The 25,600-nt window shown below is 46.2% G+C and overlaps 1 protein-coding gene across 1 annotated transcript in view; it reads left to right on the top strand.

Annotated features, from left to right (window-relative positions):
- Adamtsl3 (ADAMTS like 3) overlaps positions 1 to 25,600 on the top strand; it is a 271,037-nt gene that overhangs the window by 32,817 nt on the left and 212,620 nt on the right. Inside the window, 1 exon segment of the mRNA XM_051149310.1 lies at positions 14,940 to 15,059. Coding sequence (XP_051005267.1) covers positions 14,940 to 15,059 — 120 coding nt within the window.

A 25,600-nucleotide genomic window follows, 5' to 3' on the forward strand; every position in this document is an offset into this window, starting at 1 on the left:
ATCCTTGACTAGAAGTTAATTTTACACTTTCTGTCACTGAGCCTAGTGTGGCTGCATCACTTGGAGAATCTTTACGTAGTTCAGCCTGGACCTGAGTTTTGGTTATAGAAAAAGCAGTGACTCATGACAAGACACCATAGGTTTTCTTTTTGCCTCTTTTGTTTGTTTTTCTTCAGGGGACTAAAAAAAATTGTGGCAACAATATTACTTCAGTATTTTTAAAAGTACAGTAAAGAAACAGCATTACCCTGCCTCCATCTTCTTACCTGGCTGCTTGCCTGGGTGTTGTTGGGCTCGCCTGGCTTTGTCTTCCTTCTTTGGTGATGTTGGAAAAAGTCCTGGGGATATGAAGTGATGCGTGGCGATCCATATGCTCACTCTCTCGTGGGGGTGGGTTGGGCTCGCAGGCTCCCAGCTGCAAACCTGGCCCTCTGTGACCCCGAGTTTCCATCACTAATTGCAACAGGTGTCTAGGATCTCCACGTTGGTCTAGTTTATGAGTGCAACTTTCCATATAGCTGAACCATAGACTGAAGTGAATACAGTGTTTCTTTGGGCTTTGAAAACTAAGTGACACTTTCACATCAAACAAATACAGCAAAATATGGTTCTGTTTCAAAGACACAAAAGAAATTTACTTATAAATACATACGTTAAGAAATTAAAAGTTATACTTAAAAAGTATGTTGACCTAAATCCATAGATGTGTATCATCTCCAACATGTGATTTGATTGATCCAAGGCTGTAGTTAGCATGCTTTCTTTTATTTATGTATTTATTTATTTTTTGGTTAAACAAACTATATAATGTTTGCAGCATAGTTCCCTTTTACCCAAAGATATAGTGCACTGCCGATTTACAACCCCAGTGTGGCTGTGTAGCCATCGGGCTACAGAGGTAGATGTTTGTATTTTACTATGAAAATATCACATTTTATCTTTAGGAAATCCCGTATGTTTTAGGCTAAGCTTCAAGACTTTTGAGGTTCATGGTAATTAGGGTGTTGATGTTTATACCTGGAGCGCAGACAACCTTAATCCAAATCATTATCTCCCCACCGTTTTGCTTGCCTTAAGAATGTCCTGGGAGACCTGAGCATCCAGCTTTGGCGGTTCCTCTGCACACTTCCTGTGCTGAGAACTTAGAAAAACAAACCAGCTTACGATGAATATGAGTGATTTTAGAGTGTGTGCAAACAGCCGGTTTCTGTCTTTTTCTTCTTTTGGGGAAGCTTCACTTGGAGAGCTTACATGCTTTAAGCCACACAGACATGTTGTTTCCTGAAAGCAATAAAGCCGTAGGACTGAGAAAGGCCTAGAATAAACATGAATATGTCCCCAGTGCGTTTCTGGATGTTGTCAGGTTGGGTGTCTCACTGCCAAAGAGAATAGCTATAATGCTTTATTTATTTATTTTTATTTTCTATTGAATTAACACAGATTCGTTCACGAGGGTTGTGCGCAGGTTTGTGCGACACCCAGTAATGGTCACCCATGTTGGCAACCCAAAACATGATGTGTGAATGGCATGCCTCACACATGTGTACTGCTGTGACTGGGTCCTGAAGGTGTGACCAGTGCCAGGCTGCAGGTCACGAGGCAGGAGACCAGCAGGTGTGGCAGAAGGCAGAGGATAGGAGGCAGGAGGCTGGAGGAGCAGGACGGTAAGCCTGGCCAGGCTATCCCAACCCTGTGGCTGTAATGGGACCATGGAGCAAAGGGCCCCGCTGCTGCAGATAGAACTGACCGCCGCAAAGCTTGTTGGGTCTATGGGGTCTGTGGGATTCTAACCGGGTTCCCACAGAACGTAGATACATCGGGATCTCCAAGGAAAATGGCAAGATACACCCATTAGTTTAGAGACTCAGATAAAAAAACAAAAAACAAAAAAAGCCTGTGACCTACCTTGTCCTTGATCACTCTATGTACAACTGCCATTGTCACTGGGTCCCCCAGCTCTGCCCTCCCCATGTGGCCCCCACGCACATCCAGCTTCTCTGCTCTGCTTGCTTCTCCTCTGCCTTGACAGACTCTACACTCCTCAAGACTCTGATTCTTGATACACCTTTGCTGATTGTCTAAACTTCAGTGTTAGAAATACTGCCGGACACCCAGGAGACACCGGATGGACATTTATGACTTGTCTTTTTGAGAGACAAAGTTTCATTCTGTAGCTCATGCCGGGCCCCAAATCATACTCAACCTCTCCAACCTCCCCCTCCACCCCTGCCCATGTCTCAAGCCTCCCGAGTGGTGGCATTGCAGGTGTGAGCCACCATATGACGTCACGGCCTCCCAAGTGCTGGCATTGCAGGTGTGAGCCACCATATGACGTCACAGCCTCCCAAGTGCTGGCGTTGCAGGTGTGAGCCACCGTATGAGGTCATGGCGAACACATATTGATTGAGTAATGTAACAGGCCTTATAAAACCCAAGATTTACTTAGATACTCCATCCCTTTGGGATTCCACCCCCCCATTACTTTGATAAAATAGTTATTTATACATCATTTAAAAGGCAAAGATGCCTTCTCTCTGCTAGAGAGAAGACAGCGAGGAGTGTCTGTGGTAAAGAGTTTGTGGGAAAAGACAAGTTTCACTTTAGGATCAAAGTGCAGATTCTAGGACCAAGAGCGAGTGCTTTCCCTCAGCATGGGATTCCAGTCAGAACATATATGCTGTTCTTTCTTGGCTCAGAGTTCCTGCTGGGACCTATAGCGTGGTTTCCCTATACACATCACTCCTGCCAGGGCCCATAGAGCATCTCTCTCAGCATGGGTTTCCTGCTGGGGCCCTATAGGGTGGTCTTCAGCGCAGGCACAGAATTCCTGCTCAGAGCCATATAGTGTTGTTTCACCTCAGCACAGAAATCTCATCTCTTGTCAGGATGGTGTAGTGATTCTAGGGATAGAACGAAGGGCACCCCTGGCTCCCCTCACTTCAGCACAGCACTCTTCCCGAACAATTTTCTTCCACCAACCCACATCCCTTCTATAAAATGTCCTTCCTTGGCAGGTGACTGGGCACCCTAACTCCCCCTAACTCAGGTGACTGGGCCAGGAAGGGCGAGAACAGAAAGAGGAAGGGTGGAATCATGGGTTTAGGTGTCCAGATCTAGGAGCCCTGTTCACAGAATGCCACATTCCATTTTTTTTTTTTTACTGAGGTATTTCAAGGTAGACCCATTTCCCTGTGACATTTTGCTAATTGCAGCTGATTCCAATGGACTCTTCATTAAGATGGGGGTGGGGTGGGGGGCAGGAAAAGAGATTGGTGTTGTGTACTGGCAGAGAGGCCCTCTTTTGGAGTAGCAGGCAAGTTTTAGAAGAACCCTCATGCTATGCCAGTTCGCTGTTCAGTCAGAGCCCCTGTAGCTGAGGGAGTGTGCAGACACTGGCTGCCTGGTGCTCTGTGCTGGGGCGGCAGCAGCATGGGCTGGCATCTAGGAAAGAGCTACATTACCAGAGAGTGCTGAAGACCCAAAGAGATTCCATTTTCTACTTTTCTCCTTTAAAAGACCTGAAAGGTACAAGGTGTTTCAGCAGCATCTTTTCACTGACTGCTCTGCGCCCTGATTGTTGGAGCTGATGAAGGGTGTGTGTGTGTGTGTGTGTGTGTGTGTGAGAGAGAGAGAGAGAGAGAGAGACAGACAGACAGACAGAGACAGAGAGATGGAGAAAGACACATAGACAGAGAGAGAGACAGAGAGAGATACAGAGACAGACAGAGATAGAGATAGATAGATAGAGATAGAAAGAGAGAGAGAGAGAGAGAGAGAGAGAGAGAGAGAGAGAGAGAGAGAGAGAGAGAGAGAGAGAATTTCTGCCCAGAATTCCCTCTGTGGGGGTACGTGGGTGATGAATTGCTCTAAATTGCAGTTTGCCAGAGTCCTAACATGAAATATTTACATTTCTGGAACCTTCCCTCTGGAACACCTACCTGGCCCTTCCCTACCTGGTTGATACTCACACTTCTTTTAAACACATGACTCGGAAAGAAACTAAAGCACAAAAACTAGTATTTTGACTGAGTTTGTACCTAGAAATTGTTTAAGACATCAGGCCTTACTGTGCAGTTTGCTCTCTATCCAGAGACACAATTCACTGATGGTGAATAGAGACATGGAACACTAGATTCCCGCTCAGTTTTTGTACTTGAGACACGGCTTTGCTGTGTAACCCGGAAGGGCCTTAAACTCAGCTCTTCGTGCCTCGGCTTCTCAAGTGCTAGGCAGGGTACAGGCCTATGTCACCAGGCCTGGTCCTAGAGTTCATTTTCAAAAACGCAGGGGAAAAATATGAAAACTCCCGTTTCAGCCTCCACTTCCCAACCTTGCCAAAGCAAATGTGTTTTCTATTTCATCAGGAAGTTTCCGACACCGAATACTTAAATGTCTCAGAATGATGAAATCCGGCTTAAAGACCGAAATTATCTGGAAGGTTTATTTTCAACCTTCACTCCAGGTTCAAGAAACAGAATGCACATTGTGGTTTCTGGAGGAAAGATGTGCTGTTAGTCATCTTCATTTTCCCTTCCGGGGTCTTAAAAGGTACAAACTGTAAAGTCCCATGCGCCATCCTGGCCAGGAGGATCAAAGGCCCAGAGGTCCCCAGAGGGTGCGGTCCTTGCTGACTTGATGCTGGCTGTGAGCCTGGGAGTCTCCCTGCAGATCGTGGGAAGCACATTTCTGGATTCATGGCGTGCCATCATGTAGGGTGACCACCTGCGGGGGTGTCCCTTCCATCCAGAGGCAGATGTCTCCCCAGCAGAGTGTGGCTGCCATGGTTAGAACTGGCCCATGTATCTATGTGTTCCTGACAGCAACTTTGATAGATCTCCTCGGAACCCTGGCATTGCAGGCAGAGTACAGCGGTGCTCGCTCAGGCTCTGGCTTCTTGGCATTCAGCTATGTTCCAGTTGTACTCAGGAATGGTGGGACTTCAGCTCTTCCATTTAGCGTCATACCCCCCACCACCTCTTTGTCTCCAGATGTGAGCACTGGGTGATGTAATTTCTTGATACATTGATGACCATCGTGGAAACATCTGAAGAGAGATGATACCAGGGTTGATGCTTTGTGGGCCTGGAGACAGGCTGAGGGCCAGGCTTCAGCCTGTGCCTGCTCAGGGTATGCACTGGTGACAAGGACGCTGATGGAGAGCATGCCTCCCATTTGGGTGGAAGTGAAACAAGGAGAAAGCGACGCATATACACAGATGGAGCTGGGATCCAAGACAATCCTGACAGGCTGGAATGACGAGCCAGATGGAAAGAGGATGTGAACAACAGGAAGTCGGACAGGCCAGTCTCAGCCCAGAGTGCAGGGACATGGTTTAACATGGTTCAATAGCAGTCCATGGGAAAAAGGCTTGGGGGCCTTCACCGACCATGGTTCTGTATGTTTGTGAGGTGGTGCTTGGCTGAGCTCACACTCTGGGGAGAGATGAGTGTCCCACCTACAGGGATCAGACTGAGCCAACAATGTTCAAGCTGGCTCGTTGCATTTCAGTGGCAATCACACTGTGTTCTCGGTAACTGCTGACTGCTTGATTTTTGAGGCACCTTAGGTCCTGTTTTCTGTGACAGGAATGCTGTCCTCTCTTCTATAGATTTCTCTTCTTACGACATCATTCTGAAAGACAGAAAACAAAGATCCATCCAGAGTGAATTTTTCTTACTGCACTTTCTAGTCAACACAATATTGCTGTCACTAAAAGTATGGGGGTATAAGTCCTACATGCCACTCCTCCAGGAGCTAGCTGCTGCATGTCCTCTGTTAAATTCTGAAGCTATCCTCTGAAGGTACAATCAGACCTATTAGGCTAAGGGTTCTGTCCCGCAAGACTGCTCTCCAACTTTAGATCTGATTACTGGTGAAGAGTGTCACGTGTCCATGGTGGCAGTGAGCCACGCTTGCTCTAATAGAGTAAATATTCCTTGCTAATTGGATGGGTGGCTCATGGAACTTTGAGAAATACTTCTGTTGAATGATTTTTAATAATGAATATTGATTCGTTATTAGTAATGCAGTAGTTTCTCTTTAACCAGCTATGTATCCAAATAACCACACAGAGAGATGAGAATTTATCTAATTAGTCTGGAGCACAATACTGAGCAATAATTCCTCCACCCTAAACCTCCAAGCTAGTCTAGTTTCTTCCCATTCAGATTTCCCACATTATACTTGCTTTTTAATCATCTCTTAGGACTGGTCCATTTCTCCCTATGTTTCCTGGTCCTCTCCTTGTGGCTCCATCTCCTGCTTCCTCCTTCTTTGTCCTCCCCTTGCTGGACCTGGTGTCCCACCATATTCTGTGTATTGCTCAGCATTGACTAGTTAGCATTTTATTGGCTCAACAGAGAACAAATGGTGACATGCTTACATAAACTTGAGACAGGAGATACATAGATACAATGCAATGTCTTGATTAAAACCAGATAGCCGGTTAGAGAAGTCTACATTTGAATGAACAAGGGTAAACTGTACAACAGTCCACAAAACATTATGCCAACATACTTCCTGCATCTTTACCAATCTTTCTTTTTAAATCAAGAATTCAATTAAAAGTCAAGCTTGGAGACACATGAATGTAATCCCAACACTGGGATCTGGGAGTACAGGCAGGGGGATCACCACAAATTTGAGGACAGCTTGATCTATATAGCAAATTTTGGTCCAACTGGAGCTAACACACAAGGTGCTGTCTCAAGCAAAGAAGCCAAATAAACAAATATGCAAAAAGGATGCAATTAAGGATACGGAGGAATAGTTAGAGGTGGAGAAACTCAGTAAGAAGTTCTAGACAGTCTTAAGGGCAAGGATAAGTGGGCTCCAACCCAGAGGCTCCCTGAGCCCTGTCCTGAGTTTTTATGGGGGTGTCATTACATGGATATAGTTAAGGACATCATTGGTGTCAACTCTAGCCTTAGCTCCTCCCCATTCCTCAGTGGCTGGAACGAGATGGAGAGTTCAATCATCCTACCACATGGTTGGTTCCAACTGTCTTCCACTCAAGGCTTTCCAACAGCCAGTGTAGAGTCGGGATATTAGAAGCTATGGCGTTTATTACCCCAGAATTGACAAAAGCCTTAGGAACCTTGTGTTAGAGACTGTGGTCAAAGTCCAAATGTATATTCTTTTCTCTCTCTGTCTCTGTCTCTGTCTCTGTCTCTGTCTCTGTCTCTCTCTCTCTCACACACACACAGGGTTTTTCTGTGTAGCCTTGGCTGTCCTGGACTCACTTTGTAGACCAGGCTGGCCTCGAACTCACAGTGATCTACCTGCCTCTGCCTCCTGAGTGCTAAGATTAAAGGTGTGTGCCACCATGCCCGCCAAATGTATTATTATATCACAGTTTTACAACAATCAAAACCCATCTTGGTCCTTAACAGGATATGGGTGGAGGCGGTCAGCGGCAATGCAGTTCTTGTCGCAATGTATGTGTTTCCTCCTGTCAGGGTTATGGCCTTCAGCTGGGGTGGGGGGGGGGGACCCAGCTGTATTCCCAAGTCCCACATTTATAGTCCCTGGAGCTCTACCGTCCCTAGTGAGTCAGCAGCTGTGGACAGTGGCTGCTGTGGACGATGATGAATTCTGGCAGCTTCTTTCTCTGGCCCTGGCTCTACGCCCTGGGAAGATCTCACACTTCCTATCTGGCCTCTCTCCCTGGCCTTGCCTCCAATTCTTGCTACTTAGATGCCCTGAACTCTTTGGTCACCTCATCCCACAAGGAGCCACATGCTTAAAGTTTCTCTGACAGTGAAGTTGTCACCTCCCTTCTGGGTGGAAATGTCAGAGGCATGAGCTTTCTGAAGCCATGAGTGGACCACAGCATCTTTCCTAAAAGATGCCCCAGCTTTTCTGAGAACCTTATCACATACAGACAGAGATGCAGCACAACTGGTGTTGGATGCTGAGCAACCCACTCCTGGGTCTATGGGGCAGAAAGTTAGGAGCTGCTTCCCGAGGCACAAAGACCCTCTTTCTTTCTGTCATCATGATGTGAATAACAGCATGTCCTTACCTCTTCAGGAACACCATAGAGAATGTGTTGCTGTCATAGTTTAAAAAGCAAGGCATGATGTTTCAGCAGCCCAGTTCTTGCTCATGAAATCAATCTAAGCTCAAGCAACGATGACCAGGGAGGCAGCAAGATGGAACACAGGTGATGTTTCCTTAGAAACTGAGGTCTTTATGTCACTGCTTCCTATGAGGCACAAGGCTAATGATGTCCAGTGACAGGGCAGCTGTGTGGACAAAACCATGACTTTCAATTTCTTATAGTTTGATACAGGGTTATTCTGTGTAGTCCTGGCTGGCCTGGAACTCATTCTGTAGCCTCTGCCTATGGTGTGTGCCGCCATGTCTGGTGAGACTTTTTTCTTTTTTAAAATACAAATCCTAGCTCATAGGATTTTTTTCCTGCCCCATTTCTTCTAAAAATGTATGAGTGTCTCCTCTTCCTCATAGCCAGCTGGGATGGATGACTCCAAGGACACTGTTCTCCAGACACCACAGAACTGATGCACAAATGAACTCACAGAGACCATAGCAGCACCCACAGGGCCTATACAGTTTCAAGTCAGATGGGGTTCCAGCACTGAGAGGGGAAAGTAAACCCGGGCTCTCATCACTAACCAAAAATTTCACCCCAAATTGAAACCTGTCTGTAAATGAAAAAAATCACTTTTCTCCAATGGAGTCTCACTATGGTGTGTTAACCACACTTTAGGGCAGGCCCCATGCCCTGCAGGAGATGGTCAACAAAAAAACAGCTCCAAGGGGTGTTTGCAGACTTCCTGTCTCATGTTGCTTTGTTTGGACAATTTTGTTGTTGTTGTTATTGGTCTTTTGCTTGTATAGCATGTATGTTATGATTTTGTGGTTTTATGAGCTTTTTCTCTGTGTGTGTGTGTGTTTCTTTCCCTCTCTCTCTTTTGCTTTGTTTGCTTGTTTTTTAAAGAGAGAAAGAGAAAGAAAGGGTGGGAGTTGGGCAAGCGGAGAGGTAGGAAGGATCTGAGAGGAGTTGGGGAGGGAAAAAGCCTGTTGAGAATATATTGTGTAAATTTTTATTTCAACTAAAATAATAAACAAACAAACAATGAATATACAAACATGCAACGATACAAATTTATCTTTATAATAAAGTGGTGATGTTCCTATGTAAGTCAAGTTCAGCAAATCTATAGCAAACCATCTGCAAAACAGCAGAACTGTTCATGCCATCGCTGAACGTTCTCATGCCCTGCTCTGCTGGAGGAGAGTTAAGCAAAGAAAGCAGTGTTACGTTAACATGCACATACAGGACTTTCCTGTGTCTGCCACACAACCGACTGCCACAATTATTTTCTGCCATGAACTAGAAATAAAGCATGAGCTAGAGAATAATACATTTGAAAGTTTAAAAGGCTGTCTTCCAGATTCTGAAAGTCAACAAAGGGAGCTGTTGAGTTGACTAGGATTGTTGATTTGAGAATATACTAAGGATTTGACAATTCGGCCACAGTTATGCAGTATAACTTGCTGCCTATTAAAAATTCATTCTTTTGAATAAAAATGTATGTGTGTATGCATGAATGAATTTATGTGCACATGTCTGTTTCTCTGTCTGTATACATGCATGTATGTATGTATGTAAGTATGTATATATGTGTGTATGTGTGTGTATATGCTTTGAGTGTCAGCCTCATGGATTCAGTTCACCTCTTTTGAGACATGGTCCCTCACTGGCCTTGAGCTCACCACTTAGGCTAGACTGCTGGCAGTGCAGAGTGCAGACTCAATGGCATTACTGACCTCGGATTTTATAAAAGAAGTCTAAAACACACCACCAAGATGGGCCTTGGAAGGGAGGGGAGGCCTCAGGAGTCTCCCCATGTGAGTTAAAGAAGACATGAAAAGGGCTTGATTTTCTAAACATACGTCCTCAGGCTGCAGACGCATGTGGTATCAGAAACCATAGATTTTATCCAGGTTGAGGCCAGTCCCTTTTGTGGAGCCGAGGATAGGTCATATGCTCAGTGGTAAGAAAGGAGCATGGGAGGGAGTGGTGGGGACAGATACAGACCCTGGAGGTAGTTGTCCTTTCTGAGCAGTAGCACTTGTCTGAGGAGGGTGGAGGTTCAAAGTCAAACCCTGACTCTTCCAGGTCTTAGCCTGCTTGCTTCTGTGAACCAAAGCTCCTAGAGAGAAGCCACACTGATGATGCTGAGGGTTCTGCAAGGATGACTGGCTGACTAGAATCGCTTGGTCGTGGGGAATTGAAATGTTGATGATTATCATGAGCTATTGCTAGTCACTCTGCGTCTACCCAAGTCTGGCCTAACACCTCTTTAACTATTATGCAAACCTTTCACCAGCCCCAGAGCTCAGGATGCCATCAGAACAGTGCCTGAGATGTACAACAGAGATCCTCCACTTTAGGATACTGTACCCACCTCGAATTCCCACCAGCAAAATTGGAACATGCCTTGATTTGTGTATTCTTGGGCTATGATTATTCAAACTTGACTCAGAATAAATTATCTCTTATTCTTTTTGAGGTCAACACACTTTGTGTATGTGTGTGTGTATGTGTGTGTATATGTGTGCATATGTGTGTGTATGTGTGTATATGTGTGTGTGTATGTGTGTATGTGTGTGTATGTGTGTATGTGTGTGTATGTGTGTATGTGTGTGTATATGTGTGTATGTGTATATGTGTGTATATGTGTGTGTGTATATGTATGGTTGTGGAAGCTAGAGTATCATATTTGGTGTGTATGTGTGTGTGTGTGTGTGTGTGTATATGTGTGTGTGTATGTGTGTGTGTGTATGTGTGTGTGTATGTATGTGTGTATGCTCTATTGTTCTCCACTTTATTTCTTTGACGCAGGGTTTCGCACCAAACCTAGAACCTGGAGCTAGTCTGGTAGCTAGCAAGCTCCAGGGAGCTCCTGTCTCTTCTTGGCCCCAGTGCTAGGCTTACAGGCATGCATGTGGCTGCAAGTTCATGTGGCTGCTGGAATCCAAACTCTTAGGTGCCCAGCAAGTGCTCTGACTAGTAAGTGCTGCTCTCTCTCCAGCCCCACGGTGGACACGTTCTCAGGTCTTCACTCCTGAGGTCACTTCTCATCTCTACTGTTTCATTCTTACTACTGGATTATTCCAGGGAGCAAGCAAACATGCTCCCGAATCTCAGGTCTTTAAAAACTCTGCATGCTATACCATGTTCCTGTTGCTTTGCTTCCTCTATATGTCTCCATTTCCTCTAGTCTAGGCCACTCCTTAAACCCAGTGCAAATTGCCCTGGCACTACACAGTAACTGTTCTCACCAAGTCAACTGTAGCCTCCTTGGTCCCCCAGATTCAGTGGGTGCTTTTCCAGCGTTGTTGTCCTCAACTTAGTGATAATGAAGACAGCTGACAACTCTTGAGGCTTAATCAATCCTTCCATGATCTCCTCTCTCTCTCTCTCTCTCTCTCTCTCTCTCTCTCTCTCTCTCTCTCTCTCTCTCTCTCTCTCTCTCTCTCTGCCCCCCTCCCCAGCTGTGTGTGTGTGTGTGTGTGTGTATACATTTAAGCAATGATTTCTAAATCTCTCTTCTGGGTTCCAGTCTTGCACATGAAGTAGCTGTCTCGGGCTCTCCACACGGGCATTTCAGACTTACCATGACTCGAGCAGCATTACCCATGTTTTATTCTTTCTGACAGATGTCCCTGCCTCAGGACCACCCACCACTGAGTTCCTTTACAGGTAGCTACTCAAGCCAAACCCCAGAGAAGTAATGAGGGGGAAGAGAGGGATAGAGTGGAGATCTGGGGCCGCTCACACCCTAACGCCGTTCTCTTCAGCACACGTGGTTGGCTCCATTCATGTTTCTACCTTGTTCCTTCTCATTGAAAGGTTGATTCTAGACAAAGGAAACAAAATGTCTTACCTGGATTTGTAGCCACAGCTTCTAGCTAGTCATTATGGTTCTTTCTTAGTCCATTCTCCACAGACCAGTCAGCGTTCAAATGCTCACCTGTGGGTCTCCACCCCTGTGCTGGTGGCCTATAGGGCTTGAAAGGCCTGTGTCTTCCTTCCTCCCATCCCCATCACATGCCCATTTTCTTTTATTCCACACTTAATTGAGCCACACTGCTCTCCTCTCCAGACCTCAAGCCCACTGACTTCCTTTCCACATGAGGGCTTTGAGGATTTCTCTGTCTCTTGCCAAAATATATACCCTTGCTTTTTTTTGTATGCAACTCCTCTCTCTGCTTTAGGAAGTTGACAAATACCATCTTTTCAGGCATGCTTTTGTTGGCCCTCATCTTTAAAATCCAGCATCCCTCTGCCTACTGTCATATTACCCTGGGTGTTTCTTTTATAATGCTTAACTTCAATTTTTTTTGTTTGCTTACTTATTTCTTTATGTGCCTTCTCCTAGAAAGGTTATCCCCATGATAATAGGGACCTTAGCATTCATGTTTCTCGTGGTGCTCACAGCACTAAGAACCATACCAGGCATTAAAAGGTCTTTACTATGTTGAGTGAATGGTTAGTGGAATGGGTCTCTCCGTGTTTTGCCCAAGGCTGGAGATGTTCCATCCTTCGCGTGGGGCTGGTGATGATGGATATGTGAAGCCTCATTCTACCCATGTGTAAAGTAAGCGATTAGGTCGGGATGATTTCTAAGGGCTCTTCAGACCTTCAGAATATGCTTTCATGAATTCTGAAACTAATAGAAACAAATGAAAATATGGCGTTGCAGGGAGAGCTCAGTGGGTAACAATGTTTACCACCAAGGCCGAGTTAGATCCCCGAGACCCAAGAGAGTGCTGACTCCAAAGTGTCGTCCTCTGACTTCCATATTCGTGTCACAGCACATGAATTCTCACTCACCTACACACATTTAATAATTAAAAAAAAAAAAAGAGTGGTTGTTATTGTGTTAGCCGATCCTTGATTTTTGTTTTCTTACTTGACACAAGCTGGAGTCATTTGGGAAAGGAGCCTGAGCTCAGGATTTGCCTCCATCAGACTGGCTCCTAGGTAGGTCTGTGGGGCAATTTTTCGGTTGATAATATGTGTGGGGGTGGGGGAGGCAGGGGCAGCCCACTCTGGGTGGTGCCGGATCTGGGAATGTGGCCCTGGGACATATAAGATAGCAAACTGGGGAAGCTATGCAGAACAAGCCAGTGAGCAGCCGTGCCCGCTGCTTCAGTTCCTGCCTCCAGGCCCTGTCCCGACTCCCCTTCAAGGGAGACCCTGACTTGGATGCTTAAGCTAAATAAATATTTTCCTCCCCAAGTTGATTTTGGTCAGAATGTTGTATCACAGCGGTAGAAAGCAAGCTAGAACAGTGTTCAGTCTCTACTAACAATTTAAATTTAATTTAAAAATAACACTAATGAAGAAAACCTCACATTTCTTTTTGTCTGGTCCTGTCTAGCTTAGTTCCTGTCTCTTGACTAAACTATTCTGTGTTGATTTTTCTTTTCAATTTTATTATTCAAATAAATGTGATTGATTGATTGATGATTGATTTAGACAGGCTATATAGCCAAGCATATCTTTGACTTCCTGATCCTCCTGCCACCACCACGCGGATGTGTCAGTCCCTAGTCTTTGGTTCTTTATAACCAAAGCTTGTGCTGCACTATGGGAATGTGACACCAGGGACAACAGAACAGTCAGGGGTGCTTTTTGTCCTACTGTCCCTGCTTCAGATACCAAGACTTTCTCTGGAATGAGTCCTTTGATCTTCTCTTCCATTTTATAGTTACTCCTCCCCAAGCAGGGGGCGTGCCTGGGTGTACAATGGGTGTAGGTAACCATTGTTCCAAGTGTGTTGACTGAATAAGACTAAGTGTTGGGGGTGTCTCAACCTTTGCCAACTCCCTCCTTGCCTGAATTAAGGCAGAGACTCTGGAAAGTGGTCCACACCCTTTAGCTTGTCTTGGCTAGCTATGCCAGGGTCGAGCTGGATGGCATGGAGTGAGTCCAGGCTCATCTTATCCCAGGCATATTCCGCAGCAGATGCCTTGACTCCTGAAGCCCCCAGCCATTGGTGCTTCAGACCAGTGACCTATGTGTAGATGCATGAGTTTCCCAAGGCACAAATGGAATATTCTGTAAAACAAGTTTATTTAAGCACAGGCCTGTATGAGAACATACAAAGTGTTGTGCGAAAAGAAAAAGAGGCCTTAAAGGAAATATGGCAAAATAATTAAGGGTCATTATTATGGGCTGTGGATGGCTCTTCATTGTCTTTTCTAGCAGTCTGCATTTTCTAAAGCTCCTGAAATGACCACACATATTGTTTGCGGTGTGGGGGAAAAACTTCCCCAACCTTTCACATTAAAGAGATGAAACAAAAGAAGGTTAAAAAAAAAAGAGAAAGGAATGAAAGAAAGAAGGAAGGAAGGAAGGAAGAAAAAGAAAGAAAGAAAGAAAGAAAGAAAGAAAACTACTTCTAGGGGGTTGGAGAGGTGGAACAGCAGTTAAGAGCACTTGCTATTCTCCCAGGGACCCAAATCCAACTCCCAGCTCCATGTCAGTAACAGAATTGACAGCTGCCTGTTACTCCCTCTCCAGAGGATCTGACACCCCCTTCTGACCTGCTGAGGCACTGACATACACATGACATCCTCTCACACAGCCAGACAGGCTCTGGAGTACCTACCCATGTGTGGCATACATTCACACAGACACACAGGCACGGGGACACCTACTTATGAGAGGTACAAATTCACACAGACACACGACAGGGGGGGGGGCATGCACATAAATAAAAATAAGACAGTTTTCTTTTAAAGAAAAATAAAATCCTAAAAGCAATGGACCTACTATAATAAAACTTAAGCAAACAATTGTTATGTGTCTCTATTGCTGCACATTAGAACACAGAGAGGAGGAGGAAGAAGAAAGGGGCCATATGTCTTATTTGTGACCCAGTGACCTTGTCTTTCAGGCCACAGCAGAGAAGTCTCCTGGAGCCTACTTCCTTCCTGAGTTTGCGCTCTCTCCTCAGGGAAGCTTCCTTGAAGACACCACAGGGGAGCAGTTCCTCACATATCGCTATGATGACCAGGTAAGAAGACTGAAAAAGGGGCCCATCTCAGGCTTTGCCTTTCCTACCTCAGACATGTCAGCAAAAGGCTGGGAGAGGCCTAGTGCATAAGAGTGCTTGCTCACTGTGCAAGCGTAAGGACTTGAGTTCGAGTCAGCAGCACTCACTCGCACAGTCATGTGTGGCTCCTGGTCCCTGGAAGGTCAGTGCAGGGCAATTTGATCAATGAGGCTCCTAGGCTGTCAGCCTAGAAGGTAAACACTGTCTCAAGGGAATAAGATAGAATGGGGTACAGGGGCACAACCAGGTTTCCCTGGCCTTCACAGGATCACAGGTGTACAGTCACACGTGCACACACATACACAAACGTGTGCAAATGCGTGTGTATGCACACGCTCTGTGTCTACACAATAGAACATTGTGTTCCTCTGGGAAATACTAATATAACAGGTCTTTGACACCCTGCAGGGACCTAAAGCTGCTGGCTGTAGTGACTTCCTGCCCTGTGTGCAGTTTGGTGCTGCCTGGAACACTGGCTCAAGAATGTCCTTTGTTGCTCTCACAAGAGATGATGTTTTAAACTATCACTAGATTTATTCTCTCAGAGAGAATTATCTGAGGATTCTGACTGTGTAGATGTTGCTTCTTGGCCCTCTTAGCTTTCACTTCACTTCTTGGGAGAGGTGTCTGCAAGTGTCAGGGCAGCACACAATGGTCCACATGAGGCAAGAAGGCAGCGTGTTTCAATGCAACACAAACTCATGTTGGTTTAAACTTCTAGAGTCTGACATCAGGCAGTTTATTGCAAGCATATTTGAGTACATGACAAGTTGGGGGGGGATGTTTCCTCGTGTAACGCAATCCTGTGCACAAGGAGGCATAATTGCATCAAATCTCTTCTTAAAGTACATAAAGATGGCTTCTAGAGATGGTCTACGTGTGTTATCTTAAGGCCCTAGGGAGGATCTGGTGTGGTCTCAGTCATACAGATAGCAGAGAGGTCATCAGCCTATTAGCCACCTCTGGTCCTGCTTGTGGGAGCTTGGTATGGCCTGGCCTTACAGGTGGTCCTTGTTACCAGGCCCTCCACTTCTAGCCCTTTGGGTGGGAAAACAAGTTATACATCCCTCCACTGAGGAGACAATCCTGCGTGTATACCCTGCGTGTACAATCCTGCATGTGTAACCTTCCTGCTTTCCCGGGCGCGTCTCTGTGAGCTCATGGAGTGTGTGCTCCCAACAACTTCTTTTAGGAGCACCAGCATCTGAATTTTCTAAAACCATTTCTTAGGCTGAAACAGATTAGGTATGCAGTGAGGTGTGTGTGTGTGTGTGTGTGTGTGTGTGTGTGTGTGTGTGTGTGTGAGAGAGAGAGAGAGAGAGAGAGAGAGAGAGAGAGAGAGAGAGAGAGAGACAGAGAGAGAGAGAGAGAGAGAGAGAGAGAGAGAGAGAGAGAGAGAGAGAGAGAGATGCAACGACAGGAAGCAGGATCAGCTCTGGACTGGGCTGTGGGTCAGGACAAGGACTGAAGTCTCACCTAGCATCGAAGGCTGGTACAGCTGAAAGCCTGGAGCAGAGGGACCAGATGGGGAAGCCTGCTGCCCAGGACTCTATTCACCTCTATGTTTGGAGATTTTACTGAATTAACTGCCCTTGGTATGGTTAGTTCTACATCTGGGGTTGGCAATGAGGGACAGGGCTTTGACCCAGAAGACTTCCTGTTGACACAGAACTTCACAGATCACTGGGGCAAGATGAGAAAAGATTTTTTTTTTTTTTTACTTGAATGTTCAACATTCAATAACTTCTCCAAGTTCCCTGAAACAATGCATCCATGGAACCAGGGCTGAGCCAGATTAATTGTGGATTCACATCATTAGCTCAGCCATTTGGGGCTGGTCCCCAGTAAGACCCAAATGGCATTAAGCTGTGTTCTGCCTTTCTATACTATGGGTCTTCAGAAGGCCTGTTACTTATAGCTCCCTCTAAGCCAGAAATCAATGCGCCAACAGTTTTTCAAATGAGAGCTTTAGAGAGACCAAGTGAGAAACGGTAAAGAATAAAACCAGATATCTGGAGCAAGTAGCTGTGTATTTTATAATTAAAGTATCTAAGGTCTTCTCCAGGCCCCACAGATATAGTATATGTAATAAAGCAATATAAAATTAGAAGAAAGAGGGTAACTAGCCCCTGTTCATTTTTTCAAATGTTCTAAGGAAGATCCTAAAAGTGTGTGCACTGTGAAGATTTTGCCCCAGGACACATCCACCTCACAACAGACAAACCCAAGCCTTTGCCTTGAGGCTGTAAGAACAAACATGAAAATCAATTAAGGAGGAGAGGTCTGAGGTTGGCTGTTTTAGGTTCTCACTTGGATGCTGGTTTGGCCATTTTACTACGTGACTTGGGACACGTTACTTCTCTGTCTCTTGGTTCGTGCTCATCGGGGTGGAGACATTGATGATCTCGCTTTCTGGAGATTGCGTTCTTCAAGGCGATCATGTATGCATTTCTCCTTGCACATGTGGGCATACGTCTAACAATTGTTGCTGCTGGCAATATTATTTACAGACATGCAATTCATACATAGACTCTCAGATAAGCTCATGTCAAAGGAAAGACAGAAACATATGTTCTCACATCAGGGGGTTCCCGTGGAACATTTTATATTTAATCATGCTGGGGCTGGAGAGAGACCTCATGTGTTCAGAGTATGTACTGCTTTTGTGAAGGACCTGTGCTTGCCTCTCAGCATCCACATGGGATGGCTCACCATCACCTGTAAGTGCAGCTCCAGGATGTGCAGTGCTCTCTTCTGGCCCCCAGAGGCACCTGCATTCATGTGCCTGGGCTTCCCCCGACCTACACTAAATTAGAAACAAAGATAAATCTTGAATGAACTCTTATTGAGGCATAACCACCTGTAGCAAAAATGAAGACATATCTGACTTCTAGAACTTGACAGATTTTCAGTGTTTTTTTTTTTTTTTTTTCCACCTGTGGAGCAACTACCAAGATGAAGAGACAACGTTGAGCTCCATAAGGTGTCCCTGCATCATTCTGGGTCCGATAGCCACTGTGGAAGAACACCAGTGGCCTCTGACTCTGTCCTTGGTGTATGCTGGACCCACCCACTCTCCAGTTTGCTTTCACATAGATAGAATAGATGGCATGCACTCACCCGTGTCTGGCCTCCTCCACACATCACTGTTTCTGACAGCTCTGAGCAAGTCTTTCGATCCAATCTCACACAAGGTTTAGTGTCTGGCCATCACTTGAAGTGCCATAACAGATTGTCTCAGATGAGACAAGCTGCAGCACTCTGGGTGGCATTCCAGCATTGTTCCTGCACAGGAATTCCCAGATTGTCCCTAAATGTGTTTTGCAGGACAGTCCAGGAAAGGATTCTATACCTGGGGAAGGGGGTGGGGTAGTGTTTGTTATATAACATCCAGAAAGAGGTGTGGTGTCTGCGGCTGTTACCCAGGACACCTCTGTACTGCCAGGTGGCTTGGTTACCTACCTGCCATGGGTGAGTGTTTATGCTAGAGACGGTTTGCTCTCACAGTGGCCTGAAGCCAGACTGACAAAGTGCTTGTGCAAACGAGCCTGCAGCCTGGACCATAAAGTGGGTGGTGCAGAGGTGGGTTCACTAGGCTCTTCCTTCTTACAAAATAATCAATTTATAGAATGGGAAGCAGGTGGTAAGTACGGAGACATTGTCTTTCTTGAACAACTCCCTCAGGACTCTTGAAAGTACTTTATCCTGGGCACATTTTCACAAAGACCTTTAGGTCACTTTCCAAATGTCTCCTGGATTAGGTAGGTATCTGAAAAACTACTAACCCCTGGGGTGGGTAAGGCAGAACTGTGATGGAGGCTGCATTTAATGAGACATAGAAAAGCCGCATGGTCGTTTATTCGGGAGTGGAAGCCGCTTCTAGGGAAGGAACAGCCTGAAGGCTGTTGGCTGCCCACTGGGCTGCAGGCAGGACTGGTTGGGCACTGGGCTGCAGGCAGGACTGGTCGGGCACTGGGCTGCAGGCAGGACTGGTCAGGCTGCCTTCGTGCTGCCTCCATCTATTGAGCTTGTGATTTAACAGCGCTTTGATGTCTGTGGACCTCAGAGCCTTCAACTGTTTTCCAAAGCAGAGTGACTGGCTTTTGCGATCTCCCTTCCTTCCACTGCAAAAGAAAGTCTAGCATTCAAACCGCAGATACAATGTTCCAGCTGCTGTGTTAATTGGTTCATTCTGATTACTAGGCAGTGTAGCCAGCAAAGCAATGAACTGTTACTTAGAAAATTAGAGTTGTACAGCTGGTGAAGACTTCAGTCCCAACACCTCATTCCACAAGTCGGGAAAGCAGAGACTCTAAGTGTTCAAGTGATTTAGTCAAGGCCATTCACATGGCTATTTGAAAAATGAAGATCACTGCCCTCCACACTGCAGGTGACCATCACTAGCTGCTTACTTCAGATTGCTGAAGACCTTGATCTCACCATTACGTTTAAGGAGAGCTTTGGGGGCCATTGGAAACGGCTGAGAACGCTTTGATATGAATGGACTGCTTTATGGGTTGAGACTCAGCGACTTGAGGAGCTGGGGGTTGGCCAGGAGCATCTTTATCCCCCCTCTCCAGGATGGAATCGGGGTTTCTTCAAAGTCAAATCCAATCAGCGCTGTCTCCCCATTGGTTGCCCATCTGTGGAGTGAACGCCTATGGACACTTGGGTGTAGTAAGCACAAAGGACTTGTCTGGAATACTGCCTGTGATGGTTGTGGCCCCAACGGCCTTGCCAGCCAGTCTCTAGGGGAAATGCTTTTGTCATGCCTCATGGTGGTTTGGGAGTTTCATCCATTGAAGTCCTGCTTGGCGACAACAGCTGCATGTGGGTCCTGTCTGTTGCTCTTTGGCCCTTCTCCGGGCTACAGTCATGTTTATGGAGTAGCTCCAGGTCTCCCTCTGGGAAAAGGGGATGGTGAGGTCTGATTCCGTGCATACTTCACCTTGACCCATTGAAGACTGGAATGTGGGGCATCACTGGTTTACAGGTCTGTAACTGTTTACAGGTGTGCTTCTCCGCAAGAGGCTGCCTATTTAAATGGTTATGGAGCGTTTTGTGCATGTGTGAGTTACATTTTCTTTGGTCCTTTAGTATTTGTTAGGGGGGTGAAAATAGGGAAGGCATGTGCTCCAGGCCTGGCAGATTGTTGAGCGGGCTTCCTTCTTGTTGGCAGCCACAGTTACAGAAGAGGCAAAGGAAAGCTGAAGGTGACTTAGAAATTCTGCCTCATTTGTTCTTCCATAATGTGTAAGTCACCTGTACATGCTGTTGTGTCCATGTTGGTGTAATGTCAGCCTCGCCAATTTTTAGGCTTTAAATAAGCAAAGGACAGAAAAGGGTTAATATCGAGGGTTTTGAGGATGAGGACGGAGCTGGGCAGCCAGTAAATGGTGAAGCAAATCCTCCTAAGTAGGCTTGGGGCCATGGGTAAGGAAGCCGCTTTGACGACACCCCGGCTACCCTTTTGGATCTGTCCGTAACCCACCATCCCCTCTCACTCTCTAAATGTGTCTTTCTCTACTGCGGACAGCAGGGACAGATCCCGTGACTAAGTTTGCATTTGTGTTGTCTCCTCCTGGCCCTGTCTGAGTATATTAACTTTTTTTTCCCCCATATTTGAAATGACTTTTAATTACACTCTGCTCTATGCTTGCTTCCTGTGAGCTCTTGATTTGCAGGTTCACATTTCCCTGTTCTTCCGTGGCCCCTCCTTCTTTGTCTCCTCTTCTCTCCTGTGCTGGAGAGGAAGACTAGAGCCTCACATAGGCTAGGAAAGTGTTCAGCCACTGAGTTACAGATCCTTGCCCGCCTGCCCCCCCCCCCCGCTCGTAAAATTTGAATGTTGAGAGAGAGCCCCACTGAGTGGCCCAGGGAGGCCTTGACCTTTCAGTCCTACTGCCCCTACTCTCCAGTGTCTGGGGTTATAGATCTGTGGCACTAGACACCTCATCTGCTTCCTTCTTCTGCCCGCTTGCAAACCTTAAATCCAATTCAGCCTTCTCTGGCCTTCTTCCACACCACCTCGAACCATCTCTACTTTTTAAATGTCAACCATTTCCTTGAAGTCACATTGTGTTTCTAGTGCACATGGTTCTTCGTATGGACAAACAAACAAATAATCCATGTGCGTGACATCTGTGATTGCAAGTCTTAGTTGGTGACTTGATTGATCTGGGAAGAGGGGAGGTCAATGGAGGAATTCACCAGACTGGCCTGTGGGCCAGCCTGTAGGACATTTTCTTGCTTGATAATTGGTATAGAAGGGCCCAGCCCCTGTGGGACACTCCCCCCCACCAGATGGTGGGCCCCGGCTGTAGGAAAGAGCTCGCTGGGAAAATCAGAGCGAGCAAACCACCAGGTAGCGTGTTCCTCTGTGGTGTCTGCTTTGAGCTCCTGCCTTGTGTCCTGCCTTGGCTTCCCCAGATGGCCGACCCCAAAATGTAAGCCGAGTCAAAAGGTTTACTCTGCAGTTTGCTTTTGGTAATGACGTCTGTCACAGCCAACAGGAAACAAATCAGGACAAAATCCTCATCCACTATGGCATCTTAAATACCAGCCGAGCTGAGCAGTCCTGGTTTTTTCCCTACAAGCCGCTGACTACCTACGTACCTGATGTCTTCATTCAAGATCTGTGGCCTGATTGTATTTCTTACATTTCCATTGCTGGGGACCCAGGGGGCTGGATGTGTGGCTCTGACAGGCCCCTGGAAAATGCCTATCAGAGTTGAAAGGAAGCCCGGTGACCTGACTCTTCAGGTGAGGAGTCTGAGCACCAGGAAGAAATGATGTCCTGTCCAGCATCTCACAGCCAGGCATATCAAAGCCAAAGCCTGTTCTCTGCCCTTCAGCACAGTTAGGACTTTTTTTTTTTTCTTACATCTAATCTGTGGGTAGGAAAAGTATGAGAAAAATGCTTGAATGGATTTTGAAAACTAGTAATAACAACAGTATATTAATAATGAAGTCTTTGTGTCGACTTAACCCCTGAAGTTCTTCTCCTCAGTGTCATTTTTCTGATGCTACTATGCCAAACCTAATTTTCCCCTTTCCTTATTTAACTATTGATTTATGAATTCTTTCTTAGGAGAAGAAGCCTGTTTGCTACAAGTACATCTTTCTCAGAGTAACTCCTTCCCAACTCTTCATGGACATCTTGGCCAGGGCCTGTGTTGTGGTTAAGCTGCTGGCAGGCCTCAGAACTATCACTTGGGATTTTCAAGTTATTTCTGTATTTTTTTTTTTTTTTTAGCATGGAAAGCTTATAGAAACTTCTGAGATTTCTGGTCAAGGAAGATGAACCCAGCCCTTGGGTTTGTGGAGTTCTGTCATCTTTTTTCATGGATCAAAGTGAGCCGCCTACATGGTCTCTGTAAGGGAGAGTTTCCACACCCTTCCCAGCCCCTGGTGCTATGTGTTTAAGTACTAAGCCATTAGAGTTTGAATAGCTCATTCTTTTATTAGTGAGCAATGTTGGTTGAATATAGCTATGCTCCTTAAATATTTCCAAAGACTTAGCCACCCTATGAGAAAGCAGGCTTGTGGTCTGTGAGGAGATGAAGAGAGTGTATTAATTGGAATGATGTGCTTTCTGTCCCAACTCAGACACACAGAAAACACAAAAACCTTGCACGTGCAACACACTGTTGTGATTGACTTCAGCCTATGTGGGCTCTGAATTTCATTTTCGCTGAGATTTGCACAGACCAGTTATTTCTCCAATATTGATGAGTTCATCAGTTCCTTGAAGTTCAATATCCAGCTCTTGGGTTACACAGACAATGTTCTCCTTCCATACTGTTCTTCCTAGGTCCACGTGGAGCCTCTTTGCTGCTTTTCAACACTTTTGCCATGCAGATTAAATGGCGGATATAGGGTAAGGACATTCAAGACAAATTCAAGTGCTGCAGATGCTGAGAGACATATCTCTCATCATCCCTCCTATCTGAGATCAGGCCAGTCCATACTGGAAGATTCCCAATCCTTTTCAAACACTTTGAGACTAGGTCATTTTGAGCAACTTAGCTCCATCCCCCCACAGTCCTTGATGAGCATACCCCGTCTTCTCCACTATCTTCTCTCTTCTACTGTCTTTGTGCCTTGCTCTGAGTTCCTTTGTTTTGAGTCCTTCAACATTGACAGGGGGATACCTCTCACTGTCCTCTCATGACCAATAAATCCATGTCCCAGTTCCCTACTTCTGCACTGACAAAGCTTGTCTCACTGCTCAGTTCTCAGACATTATGAACCTCAGGAGTGAGGTAGTCCCTCCCAAGTCCCTGCTACTGGGTCCTTCTCAACCTTCTTTCCTCTCAATGCTTTTCTCCATTGGAGACCAATGTCATCCATCTTAGACCACTGACCTGAGCACTCACCAAACTGTTTACCAAGTGTCATTCCCTCATCTCTTTCCTCCACGCTGCCCTGTCGCCACCCACAGACTGTTCAGGGATTGTAGACCTCCCAAGATTCTATTGACACTCACCATTTCTGGCCCTCTCTGGCCCCTGACCTTCTGCTTCATCCATCCATCCCACATGTTCAGCCTGGACCTTGTCAGACAACACTGCCTGCTCTCTGACTTCAGGCCCCTCTTTTCATATCCTCCAATGGTCACTCTTATTACCCACTTTCTTTTTTTTTTTTTTTACATCAAAGAGAGGTCCAGTTTTCTTATCTCTCAGTTTGTCTCAGATGATCAGGGGTCTCCTGCTCATCAGAGCCTCTCTGCTCTTATATTCATAGATTTCCCAGGGAGTCAGCTGAGTGGGTCGGTATTGTTGGACATTTTCTTGTCTTGTATCCTTCTGAACTCTGCTATAGAAAGTCACCAAACCATGAAGGGTACTCTCCAGTAGGGGTGGATCCCTTACTGTGACCTTTGATTGTCTCTGGTTATTTACTTTGGCCACTTTCATCATCTCCTCTTAGTAAGCAACATTCCCGCTACTGTGTCTATTAGCCTCTCAAATGAGCTCCAGAGTTATAGATTGCCATGCTTTGTTGTCAGGCATAGCTAAGTGAGTGGATTTTAGAGACCAGCAGAGACACAAAACAAAGATATGTTGCTTTGCCGCCCAGGCCAGAGGGAGCCATGCCAGGCAAGAAAAGACATCTTTGATTCTCTCCAAGCTGAACTTGGAAGGACTAGGTGTAGAAGCAATAATGGAATTTTCCCCATCACAAGGGATTTGAGGAATTGTTTTGATTGGCTTATTTGGAGTTTAGAAACATTTCCTTTGCTATGGCCCATTCCGGCCCACACCAGAAAAATACAAGCAGAGTTTGGAAAGGGGCTCCTGGTAGCAAAGACTCCGGGAGATCAGACCATCCAGTGGGTACTTCGGTCTGCTCACTCCTGGAGTCTAACGTGCTGGACTGTGTGTTCTTGGATCTGGATTTTAGGGGGTTTAGGCATATTCTGAGGGCTCTCTGGTGCTGGTTAAACTGCCTCTGCCCTTAGGATGCCGAGCTCAGGCAGAGAAGTATGCTGACAGTGCCAACTGCGTTGTCCTCTGCTTGAGTTGCCCTTTGGGATGCTCCCAATGTCAAGCTTATGTGAGTTGCTAGATGGTGGGCCTGTGGCCTGTTTTCCTATACCAAGAGAGTCCTAGTTTCTATGCCACTTTCTGGCCAGGACTTTAAGGTCCATTCTTGAGCTGGGCTCTTCTGGTAAAATCAGTGTTCTGAAGGTCTGGTGACAGAGCTTGGGAGGACATCCCAAGGACACATGAGGCACACGTGTGTGGCTGTTGACAATACCCACCCTGCTGTCTTCTGCTATTGGACACTCTGCAATGTCAACCAGCACATCTTTAGGCCAGGTGTCTTCGGCTAAGTTGCTGTGTTTTCTCTTTTTACAGTGGTTCCTCCTCTACTGCAGACCCAACATGACTTGCTTTAGACACCTTTCTCTTGTCACTTATCCCCTGCTCCCTTCCCTTGAGGATACAGGAGGATGCTGGGTCATCCTTCTGCTGTTATTTCTCCTTCAGGGACCTCTTCCCTGATGCCATCCTCGCCTTCACTTCCCACCTCTGGGTGCGACTCCTACTCCAGGTGAGACAAGGCCCATCTGCTCCTTTGCTCCCTCTTTGCCTCTCCTTCCTTTTTCTTATCTTCCTTGTCTTAACTCCCCCTTTCCTTCCTTCTTCTATCCGCTCCACCTGGGATTTCTTTCTCTGACACTATCTTCTGCCCACTTAGCCTGTCTGTGTTCTAGTCTGGTGGCATTGACGACTCACAGGAAGGAATGAGTTCTGCTGCCTTTAACACGGGCCATTTGACTGAAGATGGTCACGGCGAAGGGAAAAGTGTGGAATGAAAAGCTAGGCTTCTTACAGGGATCGCACAGAGGTGGCGGCACAGTGGCGGCCGCACAGTGGTGGCGGCACTGGCAGGCTGCTCTGAGCCTGCTGTGTATGCATGGCGTCTGATAAAACAAATGAACGGCTCAGGGGAAAACAGCTACTTCTTTGAGTTTCTGGTGTTTCTGAGGG

Source organism: Acomys russatus, chromosome 7 (genome assembly GCF_903995435.1).
Source record: "Acomys russatus chromosome 7, mAcoRus1.1, whole genome shotgun sequence".
Classification (NCBI taxonomy): Eukaryota; Metazoa; Chordata; class Mammalia; order Rodentia; family Muridae; genus Acomys; species Acomys russatus.